Source organism: Lolium rigidum, chromosome 6 (genome assembly GCF_022539505.1).
Source record: "Lolium rigidum isolate FL_2022 chromosome 6, APGP_CSIRO_Lrig_0.1, whole genome shotgun sequence".
NCBI classification, from domain to species: Eukaryota; Viridiplantae; Streptophyta; class Magnoliopsida; order Poales; family Poaceae; genus Lolium; species Lolium rigidum.
In genome coordinates, this window is record NC_061513.1 from 222,351,714 (window position 1) to 222,374,214 (window position 22,501).

Sequence of the window (22,501 nt, forward strand, 5' to 3'; positions counted from 1 at the left end):
GCGCACATCTAAATCTAGTCTAAAGGTATAAACGATGCCCCCCATAGGGGGTCTCCCCACGATTTGAGCATGTGAACCATTAGATTTTTACTGTGCTTGACCAATGTTCGATCTCAGCCGTTCGTTTCTGGCAGCAGCACACGCTAGCGAAAGACATGTACTGGCCGTTTTCTACCCGTATCTGGCTGCATTTGGGTCCTACTGTTCGGTGGGTCCACATATCAGTCGCTATGGCTCGTTTCGGGGTGGGTTCGCTCGTGGTAGCGTGCAAAATACTGCACGGAGAAAGAGCAGCCGAAACCCTACCTTACCCAATCGTCTCGCACCCAGCTTCTCCCCAATCCCCTCTCGTCCTTCCATGCCGCGTCTGGCGGCGCCGCTCCGCCTCATAGCTGCCCACCCTTCTCCTTCTCCCACGCCCCATCTCCAACCGGGAAGAAACATGGCAGCGGCGGCGCCAAGCACGCGCCCGGGCGACGGAGCCAACAGCGCGCTCGGGCGACTGCAGCGGCGAGCGTGCGCCTGCAGATGGCGGCAGCGAAGGCCGCAGTGGGGGCGTAGGTACAATACCTATTAGACTATACGTACAACATCTACACAAGAGGAGAAGAATCGATCTTACCTTGCTTCTGTCGGGTCTCCTAGGTGTGAGATCGGGAAGTTCGGGGCTGCTGCAAAGTCACGGATGGTGGGAGGTGGCCGCTGCGATCTTGGTTGGAGACGGCGTCACCGTATCGAGTTCGGACGCGGCGGCGCCGGCTCGAGTTCGTGGGAGGTCCGGGCGGGCTTGGACCGGGGCGCGAGGTGGCTGCGGGATCTAGCTCCAGGTGCGAGAGAGCGGAGGCGCTTGGTACGCTGGCGCTGGAGCTTCTCCACTGGATGCTAAAAGGTTCGTTTCAATCAGGATTTCTCGGTCACGGTGGTCGATTTGATCTGGCCGATTTGATCTAGCGTTTGACCATATGAATTTTCCATGTCATTCATTTGCCTTGCAGATTGTTTGTTGCGTCCAGTGTCTTCGTGGGAATAACATGGGCCGCCGCAGCGGTAGAGTTCAAATGGAACTTAGGTACCTAATCTTCTCTCTTTCCTATGATTCTATCTTAGTTTAATCCGCACAAATGTTCTATATACCTATGATTGTTGGGCAGAACCAGGAGATTGATCTCAAATTTGTTTCCTGCTCTTTCAATAACTTTTTTTGACAAATGTGAAGAACCAAAAAGTGGATTGTTTCCTCAAGTAATTCATGCAGTGCTTACGAATTATATTTATTTATATTACACATTTTATTTATCAGAAAAATTTATGCCTAACTTTTTTATTTGGTATATGTTGATATACAGGAGGACCTAGACAGCTGCCATCATAGTGAAGGATGAGGACGCCTGCCCGCCACCATGGATTTCGCCAGCTCGACCCCAGAGGTTATGTCTCTGTCCCATCATTTTCACCTCCGGCCGCATTGGTTCTGACCTGATTTGCCGCGTCACAGTCTGGATGCCGCCACCGTCATGAGATCAGTTGTTCGGGGCTGAACGTCGAAGGCGTTGTTGATCTCCAGGTTTGCCTCCCTCTCTGTGTTTTCATGTGCGTGCGTGTGTGTTGCCTAACAATACCCCTTCTTCCTCCAGCAGCTCAGAAGGTAGTTTGACCATGTTAGTAAGGATAAAAGGAAGGAGGGGCAATGCTGATGTAGCCTATGACCGCCCCACCAGGTATAGGTACCATGTGCTAGACTTATTTCTTCAATTTTGCTTCAAATTTTGTATGACCTATGTTGGTCGCAGTTAGTTCATGCTTGCTTTGCATTATAGAGTTGTGGTAAAAAAATCTGCCTAACCTTTTTATTTGGTATATGTTGATATACAGGAGGACCTAGACTGCTGTTGTCGTAGAGAAGGATGAGGACGCCTACCCGCCACCATGGATTTCGCTCGCTCGAACCCAGGGGTTATGTCTCTGTCCCATCACCTTCACCTCTGGCTACATTGGTTCTGACCTGATTTGCCGCGTCACAGCTGGATGCCGCCACTTTCATGAGATCAGGTGCTCGGGGCTGAACGTCGACGGCGCTGTTGATCTCTAGGTTTGCCTCCCTCTCTTTGTTTTTATGTGTGTGCGTGTGTGTTGTCTAACAATCCCCCTTCTTCCTCTAGCAGCCAAGAAGGTAGTTTGACCATGTTAGTAAGGATAAAAGGATGGAGCAGCAATACAAAATGAATTTTATCGTCGTTTTACAAAATGAACATTAACATGATCTTCAATTGTTCTTCAAATTTTATCGTCGTTTTACAAAAATGAACATTAACATGACCCCGTGGCAGCACTTCAAGGCCTAATATGTAGCATGTTACATCAATGCATGGAATATTCCATTTTGCCTATTTTTCTTGTCTGTACATTAGAGAGAACTTCATACATTTTATTGCTTCGTTGGTAGATTCCTTTTTGGTGAAAACAAAATGATATTTCATATTGTCAAAGTTCTGGATCAAAAACTCTAAGCTACACATTTTAGATTTATCATTTGTTGCTCATGCAGGAATGAGAGAACCGGGATGCAAATGCTACATGCAGCTTCTGTACCAAGCTTGAAGAAATTCAGAAATTAAGGAAGCATAAAAAATTCAAGATCTTTTACATCAGAATGTTGCTGCATGGTATACCCTTTGCCTTTTCATCACTATCAATTCTAATGAAACTTATATTTTGTATTGTCTTCAACTTTGATTTAACTAATCTTTAGAAAATTCCATCATGTCCAAATGACGTGTTAAGCCCAGAGTTTAAAACCTTAAAAACTGTAGTGATACTTATGACGCTCATGTTCTTATCAGTGCCCAGTTTCTTATTGTGTAATTTGGTGGTTTTTAGTTTGTACAGATTGGTAATGCGCAACAGCTACAAGAGGTTACAATTGTAGGTAATCACCTCTACTACTACTATGTGAAGAAGATTAATTATACATGTTCAATGTTGTACCTGCAAGGGAGGTCATCGAATTTTGATTAATCCCATTTACAACTGCAGATTACTCTGTTGGAAATACGCGCCCTCATGGCCCCTTCAGCGTGGCATTATCATTCCATGTCACCATGTCGTATGCACAGGTAACCGACTCAATCTTGTGGCCTGCTCCTCCTTGCATCAGTAGTCTTCAAACCTGTCATAGATTAGAGTGGTGGATTTGCAAATTTTCATTGGAGACTAGCCAATGAAGATGTATTGTCGTTTCTTGGATTTATTGTGATTTGAGGCATTATTCCCATTGATTGGTACTTTCCCCAAACTATTTTAGTATGATGCAGTCATGATGTGCTCAGATGACTATTTCCTTGTATTTTGTGTGTGTTGGTCTTGCTGTAGTGATGCAGTTGCTAATTTTTCCAAGAAAGCTAAAAGACCACTCTTAAATTCAATATTTCCCCATACTATCACCTTTAGGTATTTTTTGTCATCATAATTCATTTTCTTTGATGAATTTCGAAAATTTTCTCAAAATTTTCAGTAGATGTTTTCTCCTTTGTCACCATAATCCATTTGATTCTTAGAATTTTGAAGTGTTCAGCAATTCTCATTAAATATTATTCTTTTTATCTTAATGTTTCATTTTCTTCTTACAGTTTAATGATCTTCCTTTTGGTTATCATAACCCGTTCTAAGTATTCTTTTGACTCATGCAAAAAAAATTGTTACTGATAATGAAACGAAATTTTCTAGAGGGAGCCTTCTGGTATGTGTCATACTATATACATTTTTGTGTGCCTGGTGATTTCTGGAATGTTACCATATACATTGCTTGGTGAAGATGCTCCCTTGGCTGAGGCTTTTGCTGCTAAGAGGTTGAGATTTGTTACTGTGTTGAGCATTGGAGCTGTTGCTGATCTTACTACAACACTTCTTGTTGGTATGTATGTTCGGGTAACCTCTAATGTTATTATCTAGCACTAATATTTTCTTCTAAGTCATGTTGTTTAGGTGTATGTCACTGGTTTCCATATGGGGCCCATCAACATTTGAATTTGTTGAAATTTTCAGAGGCTATTTTGAGCAAGTGCTGCCGGAAGATGCTGATCGGGAAGGAAGCAGAGCAACCAGGCGCGAGCGATGGTATCATCGAGTGCTGCCTCATAGGTGATCCTGATGACCTGATCAAAATCTTATCAAGGTGTATTTAATTCTTCCACCGTAATTTGTTTTTGCTACCAATTTTAAGATACTAAACTATGGAAAGTTACTGCTGTTTCTTTTGCAGGTTGATTTTAAAAGGGTACAATATCCAGAAAAGAGGATTTTTTTTAGCTTGAAAAGACTATTCCATTGCACCATCGCTGGTCAATTATTACACTATATACCTCGCATGGAAAAAATGTCACGTTGCTGGATTTTGCTTCAAAAGCTCATTGAACGAAATAGTAGCAACCAAGAACACATACGTGAGCTGCTAGCTCTTAAATTGTTCAATATTCCAGTTTTGCTACCAAGTTCTGCTCGCCCTAGCTAGAAGCTTTGTTGAACGTTGTTTTTCATAGAGGTGAGTAGCTTGCTTCCTGACGACACCATCAAGGCCATGGCGAAGACAGACTGAGTTGGCGACATGTACCTTCTGCCGCCTGAATTCTGACCCAATAAAATATTAGAAGCTATATAATGCGCTAGAGATCGTAACACCGTGTGTACATATTACTATATGGAGAGGTTGAAATGCATATTTTCTTCGTGGCGGAATAGCGAGTAATAAGGATTGTACGCTCCATGATCTATAATTCGGTACAATCGGAATAAGCAATTCGAAAGATGCATTTCAAAATTCGAAATAGAAATTTACATAATGGTTTCCTGCACACAAGTTTACTTTAGCTTTCATTATTAATTGCTTATGTCATATTACTCATCTTTGTACTTTGTTGTTGTTCAAACAAGAGTGAAACTCCACTCTGAATTTGGACTCTGTATTTACACTTGAAGTATCCATTAATCCTTTGAATCTCGCTAAACTTTGCTCCTTTTGTTAGTTCTGCCGTGTAACTTGGACTCTATTATTTGTGATTTATGAAGATCAATATGCCTATATATTCGTCACATTATGACTTTTTAGCGCTTTCTCTTAATTTTACCGTCATCTGCTGTTTCAGGTGCTGCTTTATCAAGTCGATTCTTCCGCGCAAGACACGGAGGCCTTCATCGAGCTTCGCGGAAGCCTTCGCAGGTCAGATTTTGTTCATCGCTTGCTTGCTTATCATCCTCGAAACATTCTCGGCGCACCGCTAAATATAGTCCAGCAATGCAGCAACCAATTTCAACTCACACCCTTGAACACTTATCCGAGCATTTCCGAAAGTAGAAACAAAAGTAAGCTATAGGTAAATATTCAATTGCATCATAGTAACATCACAGCGACTGGTTTGTACCGATTTGTACCGATTTAATATATCTGAAGTCAGCGTCCTACAAAACTATATAGCTGATAAAAGCATATGGTATACAAGTCAGCATGCTGCTGGACAATATTTAACTCATCTTCTTTTAACTTTTACTTCAATCCATTTCAATCATAAACTTCTTAACATGTGTTCTGTATTTCTTAGAGTACTTATTCATATACATACTCCTAACTTCATGTTGCTCTACCTTCTTTCGTCGTTCTGCTTCATGATCAAATAATATTTTTATTTCCATAACAGCCTCCATGGAGACTGTAAAGATTCCAACAGATGAGCTTCTGGAAGCCATGCTAAAGAAGCTGGGTCTTCCATGTCCCAAGTACGACAACAAGCACGCTGGCGGAGGATGCTTTGAAGTAACCCTGATATTCTACCCTTCTTGGCATTATCTGCAATCTTCGCTTCCTCCGCAGTCAGTTAGTACCTTTCCAGTGAAGTCCTTGGCTTTACTTAATTCGACATGATTTTTATTTGGTTTGGTTGCAAGTATCTCACTATATTTTGTTTTGTGATTTTGTCTAACACATATTTTACCTGACAATGGTCGTTTTCTCTCAAAGTCAACCATTGCTCTTTTCTTTTCAGTTATCTCTTTACTGTTTGTTATTGTGAAACAAAGATTGGATGTGTGTCTATTCTTTTATGCTGCCTGCATTTTTGGAAAACAAATTTTATGGTTTGGTAAGTGTTTGCAAACAACTTAGGTTCCCGGAGTACTGTGCAAGTCCATGAGAGTTTAGGAGGACTAATGAACAAAACTGGATTTGTTTTGTGCTTGCAGAAATAGAAGTCTGCGGGGTGGTTATCGAGGATGGCGAGTTCATGTGCAAGTGGATATTTGTGTTGAGCGGGACCAGGAACGCCAAGTGCATCTTTGTTGCTGAGCACATCAAGGAATCCGTATATCAGTCAGCTAATATTCAGCCTTCATATACATAACAGCGCTGCATTAGCCTTCTGTGCATTCATCGTCGAACAGTATACAAATATTTATCTTCTTTCCCCAGAAGAAAAAGGGCACCTTTCAGCGTTCTAGGTTTCTGCTGAAGGCGCTACATCTGCTGCGGGGTGATTACTTGTCAAAGATGGCAACTACATGGGTGGACCAAACTGCACATTCTTTAGTTATGGTGAATGCAACTACCTAACCATTTCTAGGATGTGTTAAAAGCAGGCTCAGTTTATGCTATAGAATTCTTCATGGATAAAGGAGATTATGACCTAGCCAAAAATAGCTTGCCACCGTTTTATGATACATTAATGCTAACTGTAATATACTTTTATCCTAATATAAGACCTAGATATAAGAAAATTATTGGTGTCCTGCATTTTTTTAGTGTTTTATAAAATAAAAACTGATATGAAGTCATGGGATCATGGGATCGTGCGCCAAGGAGTGCACTTGTGATGAGCTGCATCTATATTGTGTTGGTTACCTTTGCTGCCGTATTTCTTTGCATATAACTTCTACCCCACTCACAAAACTAAAAAAAAGACTTCTACCCCTACTGTGTGCATAACACAGCCCTGACTTATTTCCCGTAGAAAACATATGTACCTAAAATATTATTTATCGATATATGTTATGTTTCAAACTGGCTCGCGAGTAGCTACTCATATTTTCATGTTTTCTTTGCGTCTGTACGTAAAGTCAGACTTTTGTTTGCATGCGTTTGGTTTATTTTTTGTTAGTTAGTAAGCTCACGTGAGTTAACAAATATTTATGGAGATCCTACTAGAACTAAAATTACCTCTTAGGGTCTGTCTACAGATCATTTAAACTTTGTTCTCTTGATGCGCTTGAAAATAAACCAGTACAAAACGTATAACGATTTTTTGAACTTATTTCTATTGTCGTTTTATAAAATGTAAATCAACGCAAATTTTACGGGGTCGTGCGCCAAGGCGCACATCTAAATCTAGTGAATATGAATTGACGGCCCATGTTGGCATGGCCGGGGCTGGTCAAAGTAAACCGTGATCATCTTGAAGCTTGGTAGGCGAGGGGGAGACGAATCAAAGAGGAAAATCGTCGAACAATTAGCAACTTAAATATAAACAACATGGAACCCGGCCGTGTATTCTTCCATGGCCGGAGGTTAGAGCATCTCCACTCGTCCCCCGACGAGGCCCCCGGCGAGCCTTTTTTCCATCCGGACGGCGTAATTCGGCCCTGTCGCGCCCCCGGTTCCTCGTTTTCGTCCGGATTTGGGCCTAAATTCATCCGGCGATCCCACGCCATCCCCGGCCCCCCGGGGAGCGCTCGGGGACTCCGGACGAAACGAAAGCGCGCGAAACGGCGAGGAAACTTCCCGCGCGTCTGGTGGCCCCAACTTGTCGGCGAGAGAAACCGATCGTCGTCCTCATCGCATCGTCTTCCGCGCGCTGTAAAAGCCTGCCGCCGGTCTGCATTCGCCGGCCATGCGGCGAGTTAATGTCGTCGTCTTCCGCGCACGCATCGTCTTCCGCGCGCACTAAAGGCTGCCGCCGGTCAGCTCGCCGCGGACGCGTCGCATTCCACGCGGCATTTAATCCCCGCGCCAGCCACGCCTATATACGCCGGTCCGCTCGCCGCGAGGCGTACCCCGTGCTCCACTCTCCCTCCACTCTCCCTCTACTCTCCAGGATAGCGTTCTACGACGACGACGGCGCAGCCAACAACGGCTTCCCCGCCGGTCGCTCCACGCGTGGGAGGGGCACCTCCTCCACCAGGCGGGGTACCCCTGCCCGCCGGACACGAGGCCTCCCGGAGGCGGCTGGCGGCTAAGTGTTGGCGGCGTTCCAATCCCGCCGCCGCCGCGGGCCGGGCCCTCGACGTCGCCATCGAGGAGGCGAGGATGACCATGACCGACGAGGAGCGCGCCGACCCGTGCCACCACCCCGAGAACTACACGCGGTGGAACTCCTACTTCCTCCGGCGGTGGGAGCGGGAGCTGGCGGCCTACGACGGCCCGTCGCCTCCGCCTGCGCGCAACAACGCCGCTTGCCGCCGACGGTGGTGGAGCGCGCCGGAAAGGACGCTGGCGAACGTCCTCGCGCACATCGAGGGCGGAAACTTCCCGGTGCTCACGATGCCCCCTCCATCGGCATCGAGGGCATCGGCGAGCCGCCGTCGGGGAAACGTCTGGCAGCCACGGCGCATGGCTGCCAGCTCGTCGTCTTCCGGATCGGCGTCGAGGTCATCCTTGGCGCCGGTGAAGAGGGAGGAGGCGACGTCGCCTTCGACGCCGGTGCGCGTCAAGAAGGAGCCGGCGTCTCCGCCGACGACCGAAGGGCGCAGCAGCGGCGCCCTCGTCATCCGCGAACAGCCTTCCGCGCCGCAGAGCGGCCGGAAGAAGACGAAGAAAGAGGCCGCCGCAAGCCAGCTCGCCGAGGAGGAGGCGAAGCGCGCGGAGGACGCCGCGATGGCGGAGGCTATTGCCAGGTCGCTGCACGACATGGAGGAGGAGAAGCGCGCGGACGACACCGCAGCCGGACCGGGCCGAGGCGCGACCGGGAGCGCGAGGAGGCGGAGCAGCGGCGGCGGCTGGCCGGACCCGGCCGCCGCACGCCAACTCGCCGCCCGCGCCGCTCCAGCCGCCAACGACGATGTCGCGCGGTACCGCCGTCCTGCGACACCTCCATCCGGCGTCGCTGTCCCCGTCGTCGACCTCGAGTCCTCCGACGACGGCCGGGTACAAGCCATCCCCGAGGTGGGGAGACGCCGGCCAGGGCAGCAGCAGCCGGGCCGCGCAGCCGAAGGCCAACGACGACGGCTCCGACGACGACGGCGGCGACTACACGGTGTTCTACCGCCATTTCGGCATGTAGAGCGCCGTGTTTTAAAATTAGCGTTTGAATTCCCTAGCCGAATTCGAAATATAGTCGAATTCGGCCTCTATGTATGAACTCCGCCCGTAATATAATAAATATCATTAAATTTAGTCTATATTCACCCGTTTTTAGCCGTAGTTTGTCAAGTTTCCGTTTTTTAAATTCGCATCGTCGACTTCGCCTGGGCACGCGGCTGGGAAACTACTACTCCCCACGCCAAATCTTCCTCCAATCCGGACGAAAATTTCGCCGGATTTGGGCATGGAAAGCGCCAACGAGTGGGGATGCTCTTAAACAAATCTTATATACACTATATTATGGCTTGGAGGATCTCCGTAGATTATTTATTTGGTCAGCGTTCCATTCCGGTTACTTGGAGCCAGTGGCAAGATCAGCTGGTCTAGGGCTAGCTCTAGGCGCAGTCGGAAGAATAAATACAGGGTTCTCGGAAGGAGTACTCCTTTGACTAGTATAATGAGAAAAATGTGTGATATGTCAAGTCCACATCTGCTTCTCCAGTTCTCCTCCTCCTCATCCTAGCGCATATATATACCCCTCCTCCAACAGATTATTAGGGTATCTTCAACGGAGCGACGCATTTCGGACACCGAAAATATCCGCGCATCCGTTTACGTCAGTCTAAATGGTCGAAATCGACCGCGCACCCATTTGCATCAGGGGTAGCTCCAGCGTCACGGTGCATTTTTTCGATTTTGCATTTTTTGAACATAAAACATAATCTACTGGTTCTCGTCGTCGCTGTCGATCAAGACGAGCTCCGGTACCGCCCACGACCAGTTGGGAAGCGGCGGAACATACGCCGGTGCCACCGGCGGTGGTGGAGGTGGAGCAGCCCAAGCCGGTGGTGGTGGTGGTGGTGGAGGTGGAGCAACCCAGGCCGGTGGTGGAGGTGGAGCAGCCCACTCCGGCGGAGGAGGTTGAGCAGCCCACGCCGGTGGTGGAGGTGGAGGCCCCCACGGGTTGTACGGCGGAGGTGGAGGCGGCAGTTGAACCGGTGGCGTGGCCGAGTCCTGGAGCGCCCGTCGTAGGGCCTCTTCCTCCGTGAGGCCCGGCGGCATGATGCCGGTGGCGTACCGGGGCAGCACGGCTGCACCGGTCGATCCACCTCTGAGACGAGGACGTCGAGCCTCGCGGTCTCGTCGTCCGTCATGTTGTTCGGGTACTTGAACTTCCGGCCCTCCGCCATGGCCAACAGCCATTCCTGCAAAATGCACGCGACGTAGTCGTCGCTGTCATCCTTGGCCTCCTCGTTGTGGTAGGCCAATGCCTCGCTGTAGTCCTCGTCGTCGTCCTGTGCAGGCGCCGGCGCCTGCCGTTGATGGTCCTCCAGTGATGGTGCCAGACAATCTTGTTGGCAGTTGTTGTGGAAGCGGTTGGGAAACCCCAATAGGAAGGTGTGATGAGCACAGCAGCAAGTTTTCCCTCAGTACGAAACCAAGATTTAATCGACCAGTAGGAGAAATGCGTGACTTCTGAAGGTGTTGCTGGCTGACTAGTGGCAGGGCGCACTACATGCGTCAGTAACAACGTGGAACCTGCACACAACACAATCAAAGTACTTTGCCCCAACTTGCAGTGAGGTTGTCAATCTCACCGGTTTGCTGAACACAAATGATTAGACGTATCGAGTGGAAAGAGATGTTTGCAGAAAGTAAACAGAACAAGATTGCAGTAGATGAATTTATCAATGTAAAGGAAACATGACCGGGGTCCACAGTTCACTAGAGGTGTCTCTCCATAAAGATAAATAGCATGTTGGGTGAAAAAATTACAGCTGGGCAATTGATAGAATATCGACCATACATGACACGATGATTACTATGAGATTTGATTGGGAATTACAACATAATACATAGACCGTAATCCAACTGCGTCTATGACTAATAATCAACCTTTCGGTTATCGTCCGAAAACTAGAGGCAGGAACCTACTATCGAGCATAAATACCCCTCCTTGGAGTCACAAGTGTCCACTTGGCCAGAGTTTCTACTAGCAACGGAGAGCATGCAAGATCACAAATAACATATGACATGAAATATAATCAATCTCAACATAGTAAACAATATTTTCATCGGATCCCAGAAAACACAACATGTAGGATTACATAAAGATGATCTTGATCATGTAGGGCAGCTCACAAGATCTATACATGAAGCACAAAGTGGAGAAGACAACCATCTAATAGTGCTATGGACCCATAGTCGAGTGATGAACTACTCACGCATCACTTCGAAGGCGGGCATGACGATGTACATGCCTCCGGCGATGATTTCCCCCTCCGGCAGGGTGCCAGAAAGAGCTTCAGAAACCCCCGAGATGGGTTTGCGATGGCGGCCGCGACGAAACTTTTCGTTGATGGATGCTCGGGTATCCAGGGTTTTTCCCGAGAAGATGTATAAATAGGTGGAAAATTTAGGTCGGTGGGTAACTAATTTTTTAACTAAAAGATTCCAAAACAATATACGAGTATATATATGTGTCTACCACTTCCTTGGATCGGATTTAAACATGCCATAGAGTGCATCGATTAAATCCAAACAGAGGTAGTATACCAACAAATCTTTTCATCTCTGATATATGCAAGAAAAAAAACAAATGCAGAGATCAAAAGAGTTGACTTGTGGTGCCATTATTGTATTATGTTTTTATTTTAATTGAGATCGGGAGCGATCGATCCTTGGATTTTAAAAAGAAGGGATAAAGAGATTCCACAGATCCGAGTTGTGAAGGAAAATGTGTTAAACGACATTGTCGGCGTAACTCGATGGAAAAGCAAGCACACATTAAAGGTGGCAAAATCAAGCCAATGTACTAGCTAGTAATATTTTTGGTGAATATCTAAGGTTTGCTTAAAATACGTACTGCTGTAGAGGTAATTAAGAAATTGATGATGGTGGAGTAGTAGCTGCCTTTGCTCGTTAGCTGTTCCGTCGTTTCCGATCCATTGCACGTAGCAAACGGCTGTACATCGAGCCGGCCAATTCTGCTCCTGTCATCGATCCGTACCTGCTCTCGCCTGATTGAGATTACTCAAGTTAACTAACCAAAATTAAGGGGCTGCGACTGCTGACGTATGAGCTTAGGCACACGAAAAACAAAACCAGATTCACATAAAAAAATATGACAATGGGAGGGAAGCATATCCTATCTTTCCCTAAGCCATGCCTAGTTCTGTCATACTCCTTGCATTACCTTAATGAATTAATTTGATCGTGATGCATGTGATAGGCTGCGCTAGCTAGAGTTTGCATGATGCATGTGTAGCAGCCATCGCATCTACGCCATAGTAGTACAATATATAGTACGTAACAATGAAATCCGAGTTAATTAATGGGGGAGGTCAACCTAAACGGTGATCATCTAGAAGCCTTTTCTGAGATGATCATCTAGAAGCTTGGTGCGCCAGGAGAGGAGACTTCAACGAAATAAATCATGGAGCCCGTGTATTCCTCCAGCGTAGGTGCTCCGTCGTCGGTGGATCATTTGGTCAGCGTTCCACCGTTACTTGGCGCGAGCGGCAAGAGGCATGCGACAATCCTTGACCTACGGATGGTTTTGGCTTACGAAACTTCTACGAACTAACATGTAATAAATTGATTTGCTGAGCTTTCATCCCCTCCTTGAAAACCGGGTCATGTCCTGATTTTGTACATGCTTAGAGCAAGAACAATAGTCTAACCCGCAGCCAGCTACAAGAGTGTGCTACACCATCTATAGTTAACTTATAACTAACATTATGTAGTACAATAGTAAGCTATAGTAGTAAAAGTATAGTACTTTTATAATACATGGCTTATATTTTACTCTCACATAGTGCTTAGCTAGGAGCACGTGTTAGAGCTAACTATTGCATAAGAGCCCACTTCAATTCTCTCTCCTAATCTCTTTCCTCCAACTAAGTAACATGTAATATTTTATATCTTATAGCCAGCTGACTAGATCTTATTATACTTGCTCTTAGTCGTGTCCGTATGAAAATTCCGTGGTAGTGTTCCGTAGGTGTAGGTGTAGGCTAGCAACAGTGAAGCAGTCGGTCGTAGCAAGCCGTCGGGAGAATAGTAGCAGCTTTGACTTGAAAATTCTGTTGATCGGATTATGCACATGGAGAGGATCGATAGAATTTCCAATCCACACCTCCGCTGCTCCTTCCTCCTCCTCCTCCTAGCAGCATATATATACACTCCTCCTGACATACTAGCCAAGCAGTCGAGAGCAAGTCAGGTGCTAAGCAAACGCAGAGCTCCATCGATCATCGATCGGTAGCCAGCCATGGAGCCAAACGGGATGCCCGGGTCGGGCGGAGCGCTCACGCGCAGCGGCCGCCGGAGCAGCCGGAGCTGGGGCAGCAACATCTCCCACTCCCTCCGGCAGCAGGCGGGCCTGCAGCCGGACACCGACGAACCGTTCCGGCGCGGCTCCGCCACCTCCTCCCGCCGCCACGACGACGACGAGGAGAACCTCCGGTGGGCGGCGCTGGAGAAGCTCCCCACCTACGACCGCATGCGGCGCGCCATCCTCCTCGCCAACCACAGCCTGCAGCAGTACGCCGGCGGCGGGGATGACGGGATGGTGGAGATCGAGCACCTCGCCAGCGGCGACGGCGGGCGCGCGCTCCTGGAGCGCGTGTTCAGGGACGACAGCGAGGGGTTCCTGAGGAGGCTCAAGGACCGGGTGGACAGGGTGGGCATCGAGATGCCGGCCATCGAGGTGCGCTACCAGGACCTCAGCATCGAGGTCGACGCCTACGTCGGGAGCTCCGCCTTGCCCACGCTCTGGAACGTCACCGCCAACGTCTTCAAGGTGCGTTGCGCCATGCATGCTCTGCTGCTTTTTGCTCTGCCATATTACTCCTACTCTCCATGCATCCGCCTCTGCCTCATCTTTTTTATTTATTTCCCCTCATCATCATTCTATCTAACAAAAGCCTTTTGTATTTTCCGTTTTGTGGAATAATTTCACCTTTAGATATTGTCGAAAGATAATACAAAAAACATGTAGTCCCTCCATCCCACGAAAGTCGAATTTAAATGTATCTAAACACTAAATAGTATCTACATACATCTAAATTTCGATAAAATTTAGATAACCTGCACTTATGAGACGGAAGGAGTATATATATGTATGGGATGAAACATGTTCTCTATGTGAAAAAAATTTACTGAAGAAAACAACTAATCATCACCAAGCGGTGGCAAATATGGATGCATGAATCACTCTTCATGTCGAGTCCAGAAGCGGTAATTTCTAAACGAATGGATTCGAGTTTCAACTCCAAAAATATCCATGTTTGACTAATCAAACTACGGACTAGTACTCGTACATTTTTTTTCCAAAACGTGGGATCTTTTTTCTTCTCACGTGTCTGGACTTCGGACCGTAGCTATGACTGCCCATCACTTTACCGTTTTCCTTTTTAACCTTTTTTATTCACGCTGACGTGGACAATAACGGAGCTCTTTCATGGGCAGCCACGTCACCCAGTTTTTTACTCCATCCCTCGTCAGCTTCGTCTTCTTCCTCCGCACCCCCCTCTCTCCCTCTCTTACCACTTCCTACACACAACACAGGCAGCTAGCCTACCCTCCGCCGAGATCATGGACGAATCCTTCCTACCTCCGGTCGCGAGGCCGGTGGGTCGGTGGATGAGGATTTCCGATGCTACCAACAACCACCTCTTGCTCTGCTCAGGGTCCTTCCCGGCGGCGGCGGAAGCAAGGGACAGGAAGGGGGAGAACAAGCAAGCGATAAATGTGCACATCAATCCATCATAGATCCTACAACCATCTCCCAACTCCAATTCACGGAGGCGCCTTGGAGATGTTCGACGAAATGTCCAACCCAAACAGACAGCTTGATTTATCACCTGATTAGACCAAACGCATCAGACAAGAGGCGATTCTGCCCATGACCACCATCTAGTACTTTCTACTGCCTTGCTTGTTGCTAACAGTCTAGATGCTTATATATCCATTGCTTTTGTATGTATATGCACGCATCTTCATGGATGAATTGGATATTACGAGTACTATTGCCCGTTGCTAACACAGCGCCTCATGATCGCAGAGTCTTATCGGACGCCTCGCCTCCTCCAACAAGAAAACCATCAACATACTCCAAAACGTCAATGGTATCCTCAAACCATCCAGGTAACCACCTTCTTCTTATTCTACTTCCTACAACTAACTATACTACTGTTTCTTTATTACGATTACTATGCCGCCACTAGCAGCAGCCATGTGCAGCAGGCCCATTAGCTCTCTCACATGTTTCTCATGAACCCTGAGCTAATATCAGTTTGTTATAGATGCTTTTAAATAGGCCAGTGATTCCCAAAAGTATTTTATTTTTCAGTATGTAACCAGTCAACCTTACCTTTCCTGCAAGAAAATTCACTCATTACATCTTTTTCTACTTTCCTCTAAATGTGTAACAATCTGAAAAATTAAGTAATTTGACATGTATGTCCGATTTTTTTTTCCAGGATGACTCTTCTTCTTGGACCTCCTTCTTCAGGAAAGAGCACGCTTATGCGGGCCCTTTCTGGCAAGCTTGACAAAAGCCTCAAGGTTTTAACTCGTAGTATTGTTAATTTCTTTTCCCCTTACGCTTTGTGGCCACATGCATCAAAATAATAACCATCCCGTGGATATGGCAGGTATCTGGCAGCATCACATATTGTGGCCACACATTTTCCGAGTTCTACCCTGAGAGGACCAGCGCGTATGTTAGCCAGTACGATCTCCACAATGCGGAGATGACTGTAAGAGAGACACTGGATTTCTCCAGGCGCTGCTTAGGCGTCGGTGCCAGATATGACATGCTTGCGGAGCTCGCCAAGAGGGAGCGTGAAGCTGGCATAAAACCAGATCCTGAGATCGACGCTTACATGAAAGCTACTGCGGTGCAGGGAAAGGAGAGTAATATTGTGACGGATCTTACTCTCAAGGTGAGATTTCTGACTGTTCTGGTCATTAACAAAATTGTACTCATGGAGTCTAACAAAAAAACCACTCTTTCAGGTCCTTGGGCTTGACATTTGTGCTGATACCATGATCGGTGATGACATGATCAGAGGAATTTCCGGTGGGCAAAAGAAGCGTGTCACAACTGGTATGCAGACACCTACATACAATAAGGGGCACAGCCGCTCAATTCATCATGAAAAAGGAATTTCTCTTTGTTATGATTATCTGATTTTTTTTTACTTTTGTTGATACTAGGGGAAATGTTAACTGGACCTGCAAGTGCTTTGTTCATGGATGAAATTTCCACTGGTTTGGATAGCTCTAGCACATTTATGATTGTAAAATATATGAAGCAGTTGGTCCATGTGATGAATGAGACCGTGATGATCTCCCTCCTACAACCACCGCCCGAGACATACAACCTGTTTGATGACATTATTTTGCTATCAGAAGGATACATAGTGTACCATGGGCCACGTGAGAACATCTTGGAATTCTTTGAAGCTTCTGGTTTTCGGTGCCCTGACAGGAAAGGAGTCGCTGATTTCCTTCAAGAGGTCACTTCCAAGAAAGACCAACAACAATACTGGTACCGTGAACAGGAACAATATCGTCCGGTGTCAGTCCCAGAGTTTGCTGAACGTTTCAAGAAATTCCATGTAGGCCAGCAGATGATCAAGGAGATGCAGATCCCTTATGACAAATCCAAAACCCATCCTGCTGCATTGACCACCAAGAAGTATGGCATATCCAGCAAGGAGTCACTCAAGGCAGTGATGTCGAGAGAGGTGCTGTTGATGAAGCGCAACTCGTTCATCTACATCTTCAAGGTCTCCCAGTTGATCATCCTTGGGCTCATGGCCATGACTGTGTTCCTCAGAGTAAAGATGCCCACTGGGAAGATTGCTGACGGTGGCAAATTCTATGGAGCTCTGACTTTCAGTTTAATCACCATCTTGTTCAACGGGTTTGCTGAGCTACAACTCACCATAAAGATGCTTCCTACGTTCTACAAACAAAGGGATTTCTTGTTTTTCCCCCCATGGACATGGGGAGTGGCAAACATACTCTTAAAAATTCCTGTTTCGTTTGTGGAGGCCGGGGTATGGGTCGTCCTCACGTACTATGTGATGGGCTTTGCACCTGCTGCAGGAAGGTAGGCATCCACATATAATCCTAGTGCCCACTTAGCCGTTTGCTTTTAAAATTTTCAAATTGATAAATCAATTATTCATCTGTCTCCTTGTTATAGGTTCTTTCGTCAGTTTTTAGCGTTCTTCGCTACTCACCAAATGGCGATTGCTTTGTTCCGATTTTTGGGTGCTGTTCTGAAATCAATGGTTGTGGCCAACACTTTTGGGATGTTCGTGATCCTTCTTATTTTCATATTTGGAGGATTTCTCATCCCTAGGGGTAAGCATACTGCCATGACAAAATCATTTATATCTAGCTACCTAGGCACGATAAATCAGCTATCTGCACCTCATTTACATGGATGGAACTAACCTTTTCCGTTGCTAAATTTGATGTGGCAGGTGACATCAGACCATGGTGGATCTGGGCTTACTGGTCATCCCCTATGATGTACAGTCAGAATGCAATATCTGTCAATGAATTCCTTGCCACTAGGTGGACCACTGTAAGTTTTTCTGAGGAACCCTGTATTTTCTCGGTTTAGCTCCTCTTAACCCAGACACCATTATGTCCTAGTGTTGTAAAGGTGAAAACTTTCTAAACTAATGCGAGTCTTTCAATGTTACTGCAGCCAAACACCGACACTTCTGTTGATGCACCAACAGTAGGCAAGGCTCTTCTTAAATCGAAAGGATTTTTTACTACTGACGGGGGCTATTGGATTTCCATAGGAGCCCTTGTAGCATTCGCTATTGTGTTCAACATCTTGTACATTTTGGCCCTTACGTACTTGAGCCGTAAGTACCATTATTTATTTTTGGCTGAGACTATTGTTTGTTGGCTTGAAGAGCGACATACTTACACTCATATAATCTGTTCTCTTCCAGCTAGCGGTAGCTCAAACACACTAGTTTCAGACGAAGAGAATGAGTCAGAAGCCAATGCATCATCTAATACGGCATCTTCAATACCTATGGGTGAGGTCTTCTTTAAGTATCCATGCTAGACGCATTTATAATATTCTCAAGTTCTTGTAATATTTATGAAGCCGATTGATGCCTTAATAATAATACTAACTAGCCACTGTTTGCACTTGCAGTTGATGTAGGTACTAATGGAGCCACAAATAGGCCAACTCAGTCAGGAGTTGTCTTGCCTTTCCAGCCCCTTGCACTTTCTTTCAACCATGTAAACTATTACGTGGACATGCCAGCGGTAAGCCTACCTACCTTCCTCTTCACACTTGTTGTGTCAGGACATGAGTTTGTCACTTGTATGATAAACTTATCTGCAGATGTGGACAAAAAGTTATTTTAGGTCTTGCACTAAAACGTGTCATCTTGTGTTTCAGGAAATGAAGGAACAAGGATTCGGGGAAACTCGGCTCCAGTTGCTCACTGATATCAGTGGTGCTTTCAGGCCAGGTGTCCTGACAGCACTTGTTGGCGTGAGTGGAGCTGGAAAGACCACTCTAATGGATGTCTTGGCAGGAAGGAAAACTAGTGGGTCTGTTGAAGGAAGTATCACCCTCTCTGGTTACCCTAAAAATCAAGAAACTTTTGCCCGCGTTAGTGGCTATTGTGAACAGAATGATATCCATTCACCAAATGTTACTGTCTACGAATCCATTTTGTACTCAGCCTGGCTGCGTCTTTCATCAGATGTTGACGAAAAAACGAGAAAGGTATGCACTCAAGCCATCTTTCAGACTCAAGTAAAGATGCAGTGTTATATATATTTGAAAGTTCAAATTGTAATTGTTTCTGATTAAAGAAATCAATCTCCATCCACACAGATGTTTGTGGAGGAAGTCATGACCCTTGTAGAGCTTGATGCGTTGCGTAATGCTATGGTTGGTCTCCCTGGAGTCGACGGATTATCAACTGAACAAAGGAAGAGACTGACAATTGCGGTGGAGCTGGTATCAAATCCTTCAATCATATTCATGGATGAGCCAACTTCTGGTCTTGATGCTAGAGCAGCAGCGATTGTCATGCGGGCGGTGCGAAATACAGTCAACACTGGGCGTACTGTGGTTTGTACAATCCATCAACCCAGCATCGATATATTTGAGTCTTTTGATGCGGTACTCTCCTCTCTCTAAATTTCTATTTATCTCCATAAATTATTTTTATCATAATCATTCTAATTCTAGAAATGTAAATAACTCACAAATGGCTCCTTTTGTAGCTTCTACTTCTGAAAAGAGGAGGCCAGGTTATTTATGCTGGTGATCTTGGTCGCCACTCTCATAAACTGGTTAAATATTTTGAGGTGAGTCACTTTGCTTACATATTTTGGTTTGGGGTAGCCAACGCTTCACTTATTCAGCGGTGAACACCTGCTTACCAATAGATCAATGGGCTCAGAAAAACCATTAAAGACCAAACAGGTCTTGAACTCCTTGCATGTGTAGCAAAAGTAAAAAAGGAACTAACCGATGGGTCTGTCATTGCATTGCAGGCAATTCCAGGTGTTGAAAAGATCACAGAAGGATATAATCCTGCAACATGGATGTTGGAAGTTAGCTCCCCTCTAGCCGAGGCTCGCTTGGAAGTAAATTTTGCTGAAATTTACGCCAACTCTGCTCTTTATAGGTAAGTACCTCATTAGTTGATACCATTTCCATTAAAAACAAATACATATTCTCTTGAAACCAGCGCCAAAAATGCAGTTGTTTTCATTTATACTATCCACACTGAGTTCCTGTTTGTGAAATATGACCAGGGAAAACCAAGAACTTATTAAGGAATTGAGCGTCCCCCCTCCAGGCTACGAGGATCTCTCATTCCCTACAAAGTATTCTCAGAATTTCTACAACCAGTGTGTTGCAAACTTCTGGAAGCAATACAAATCTTATTGGAAGAATCCTCCCCACAACGCCATGCGCTTTCTTATGACGTTGCTCAATGGTCTTGTATTTGGGACGGTGTTTTGGCAAAAAGGAACTAAACTGTACGATCCCATTTTCTTGCTATAGTTGAGAGCAGTGCTATTGAAATATGATATATTAGCTCTTATGGAGGCACTAATACTTTTTTGTGTATGGGCAGAGATACACAACAAGATTTGTTCAATCTACTTGGAGCCACTTATGCTGCTGTCTTCTTCCTCGGGGCTTCCAATTGCATCACAGTCCAACCCGTTGTGGCAATCGAGCGAACTGTTTTCTACCGTGAAAAGGCGGCGGGGATGTATTCTCCATTATCCTATGCATTAGCTCAGGTAATTTCTTCTTAAACTGATACTCAACATTTTGTATATGAGGAAATCTAAACCCATCCATTTTCTCAACATTGTGTGATTTGTGCAGACAAGCGTGGAGATCATCTACAACGTCTTGCAGGGGTGTCTATACACAGTCGTCATCTATGCGATGATTGGATATGATTGGAAAGCCGACAAGTTTTTCTATTTCCTGTTCTTCATCGTTTCAAGCTTCAACTACTTCACATTGTTTGGCATGATGTTGGTGGCATTGACCCCATCTGCGATGCTTGCAAACATACTGATATCCTTTATGATGCCTCTTTGGAACCTGTTTGCTGGATTCCTCGTCGTGAGACCGGTAAGAAAATTAAGCTTAGATTAACTGTGTTGCATGTCCAAACAACCAAATTCATGTGTTGATTGACGATGGTTATTGGTGCAGTTGATACCAATCTGGTGGAGGTGGTACTACTGGGCAAACCCTGTGTCATGGACCATCTATGGCGTCGTGGCGTCGCAATTTGGCGAGAACACCGGTAGTCTTTCGGTCCCTGGTGCGGACTCCACCACGGTGAAGCAGTTTCTGGACGATAATCTGGGAATAAAGCACGATTTCCTTGGCTACGTCGTGCTGGCCCACTTTGCCTTTTGCATTGGCTTCTTCTTTGTGTTCGGCTATTCCATCAAGGTCTTGAACTTCCAGAAACGTTAGGCAGGCGGTGTGCAGCTACCAAGTAATCTAGCGTGTGCGTGCGTGAGGGTGTGTATATTACAAGTAGTTGGATGCAGAGACATTCCTCTGCTACTATTGTGTAAATGAGATTTAGTAGCGATACACCTTGTTTCACTATGAGTATATATATATGGGAAAAGGTCCAGTTTTGTCTCTTGACTGTTATTGCCGAAATCCAAAGTTTGGTCTGTAAAATGTATGACAAAGAAGAAGGAGTGGTCAACTTGTTTGCACATGGTTTGTGCAAAAGAATAACTGTCCATTTGAGTAGCAAATGAGAGTTCTTGCTGCATAAATATATCTTTTGTACTAATGTTGTTGAGAGTTATGTTTGAGTTGATAAGGAGAAGGTACTGTATCTCACTCCCAGAGAGGAATTCTCGGTGTAGAATGAATGCAGAGGAGTTGTTGAAAAGGAAAAGGTGAGCCTCTGTAATCTTATTTGTTACTGAACATGGGTGGATCCAAAGGCCATCTTTGTATTCATATGAAGATAATATGTTATTTTGTATCTAGTTCAAGAAGCATTTGTTTATCTGTCATTGTACTGTGACCTTGATATATTTTATTTGAACGTAACGATTTTATTATTTAAGCACATTTTACAGAAAGGAGCTGCTGAGCTGGTGGGAGTTGTACTATCCTGCTAATAACCAGGTTTCTTTGGAAAGTCCTATTTCCTTTAGCTCTAGGGGAGTTTCAAGGTTCATGAAGGATTTTACTCCTCCGTTCAAAATTCGTCACGTGCTTTTGTTCCGTTTTCTACGCCAATAATGCAGCGCTGCGTCACAATCTAACGAGAGAAAAAGGAAAAAACTTCAGCACGTCCTCTGCTTCTTCCATTCTTTTTTTTTTGAATAACAACAGGAGAACTGTTATATTCATCGCAATAGAGGAGAAGGTCAAGACGACCGGTTGACCCAGTTTATGAGGAAAACCGGGCCTAAAAACCGTACAAAATGACCCATTTTTGAGGAAAAAAAGGTCGAAAAACCGCACAAACAACAGAGCCTCGTCGCCCACACGACACAAAGCCACCATTGCACAAAACACACACATCCGTGCCCGGAGCCGCCACTCCGGCTTCCCCTGCTCGGTTTCGAGCCACAACGCCGCACGGACTAGACGCCTCGTAGCCCAGGCTACACTAGACGACCATCCGCAGACCACGAACGTCG

The 22,501-nt window shown here is 45.8% G+C and overlaps 1 protein-coding gene across 1 annotated transcript; it reads left to right on the forward strand.

Moving 5' to 3' along the window:
- Nucleotides 1–13,506: 13,506 nt before the first annotated feature.
- LOC124659372 (ABC transporter G family member 48-like) lies at nt 13,507–21,792 on the forward strand. The gene is made up of 19 exons (XM_047197267.1): nt 13,507–14,081; nt 15,345–15,427; nt 15,763–15,847; nt 15,937–16,227; nt 16,301–16,391; nt 16,502–17,402; nt 17,499–17,659; nt 17,782–17,885; nt 18,012–18,177; nt 18,268–18,357; nt 18,480–18,595; nt 18,732–19,064; nt 19,176–19,466; nt 19,571–19,654; nt 19,844–19,977; nt 20,108–20,335; nt 20,434–20,605; nt 20,694–20,948; nt 21,033–21,792. The coding sequence occupies exons 1-19, from the start codon at nt 13,551–13,553 to the stop codon at nt 21,300–21,302; spliced, it is 4,386 nt and encodes a 1,461-aa protein (XP_047053223.1). The 5' UTR covers nt 13,507–13,550; the 3' UTR covers nt 21,303–21,792.
- Nucleotides 21,793–22,501: the final 709 nt, after the last annotated feature.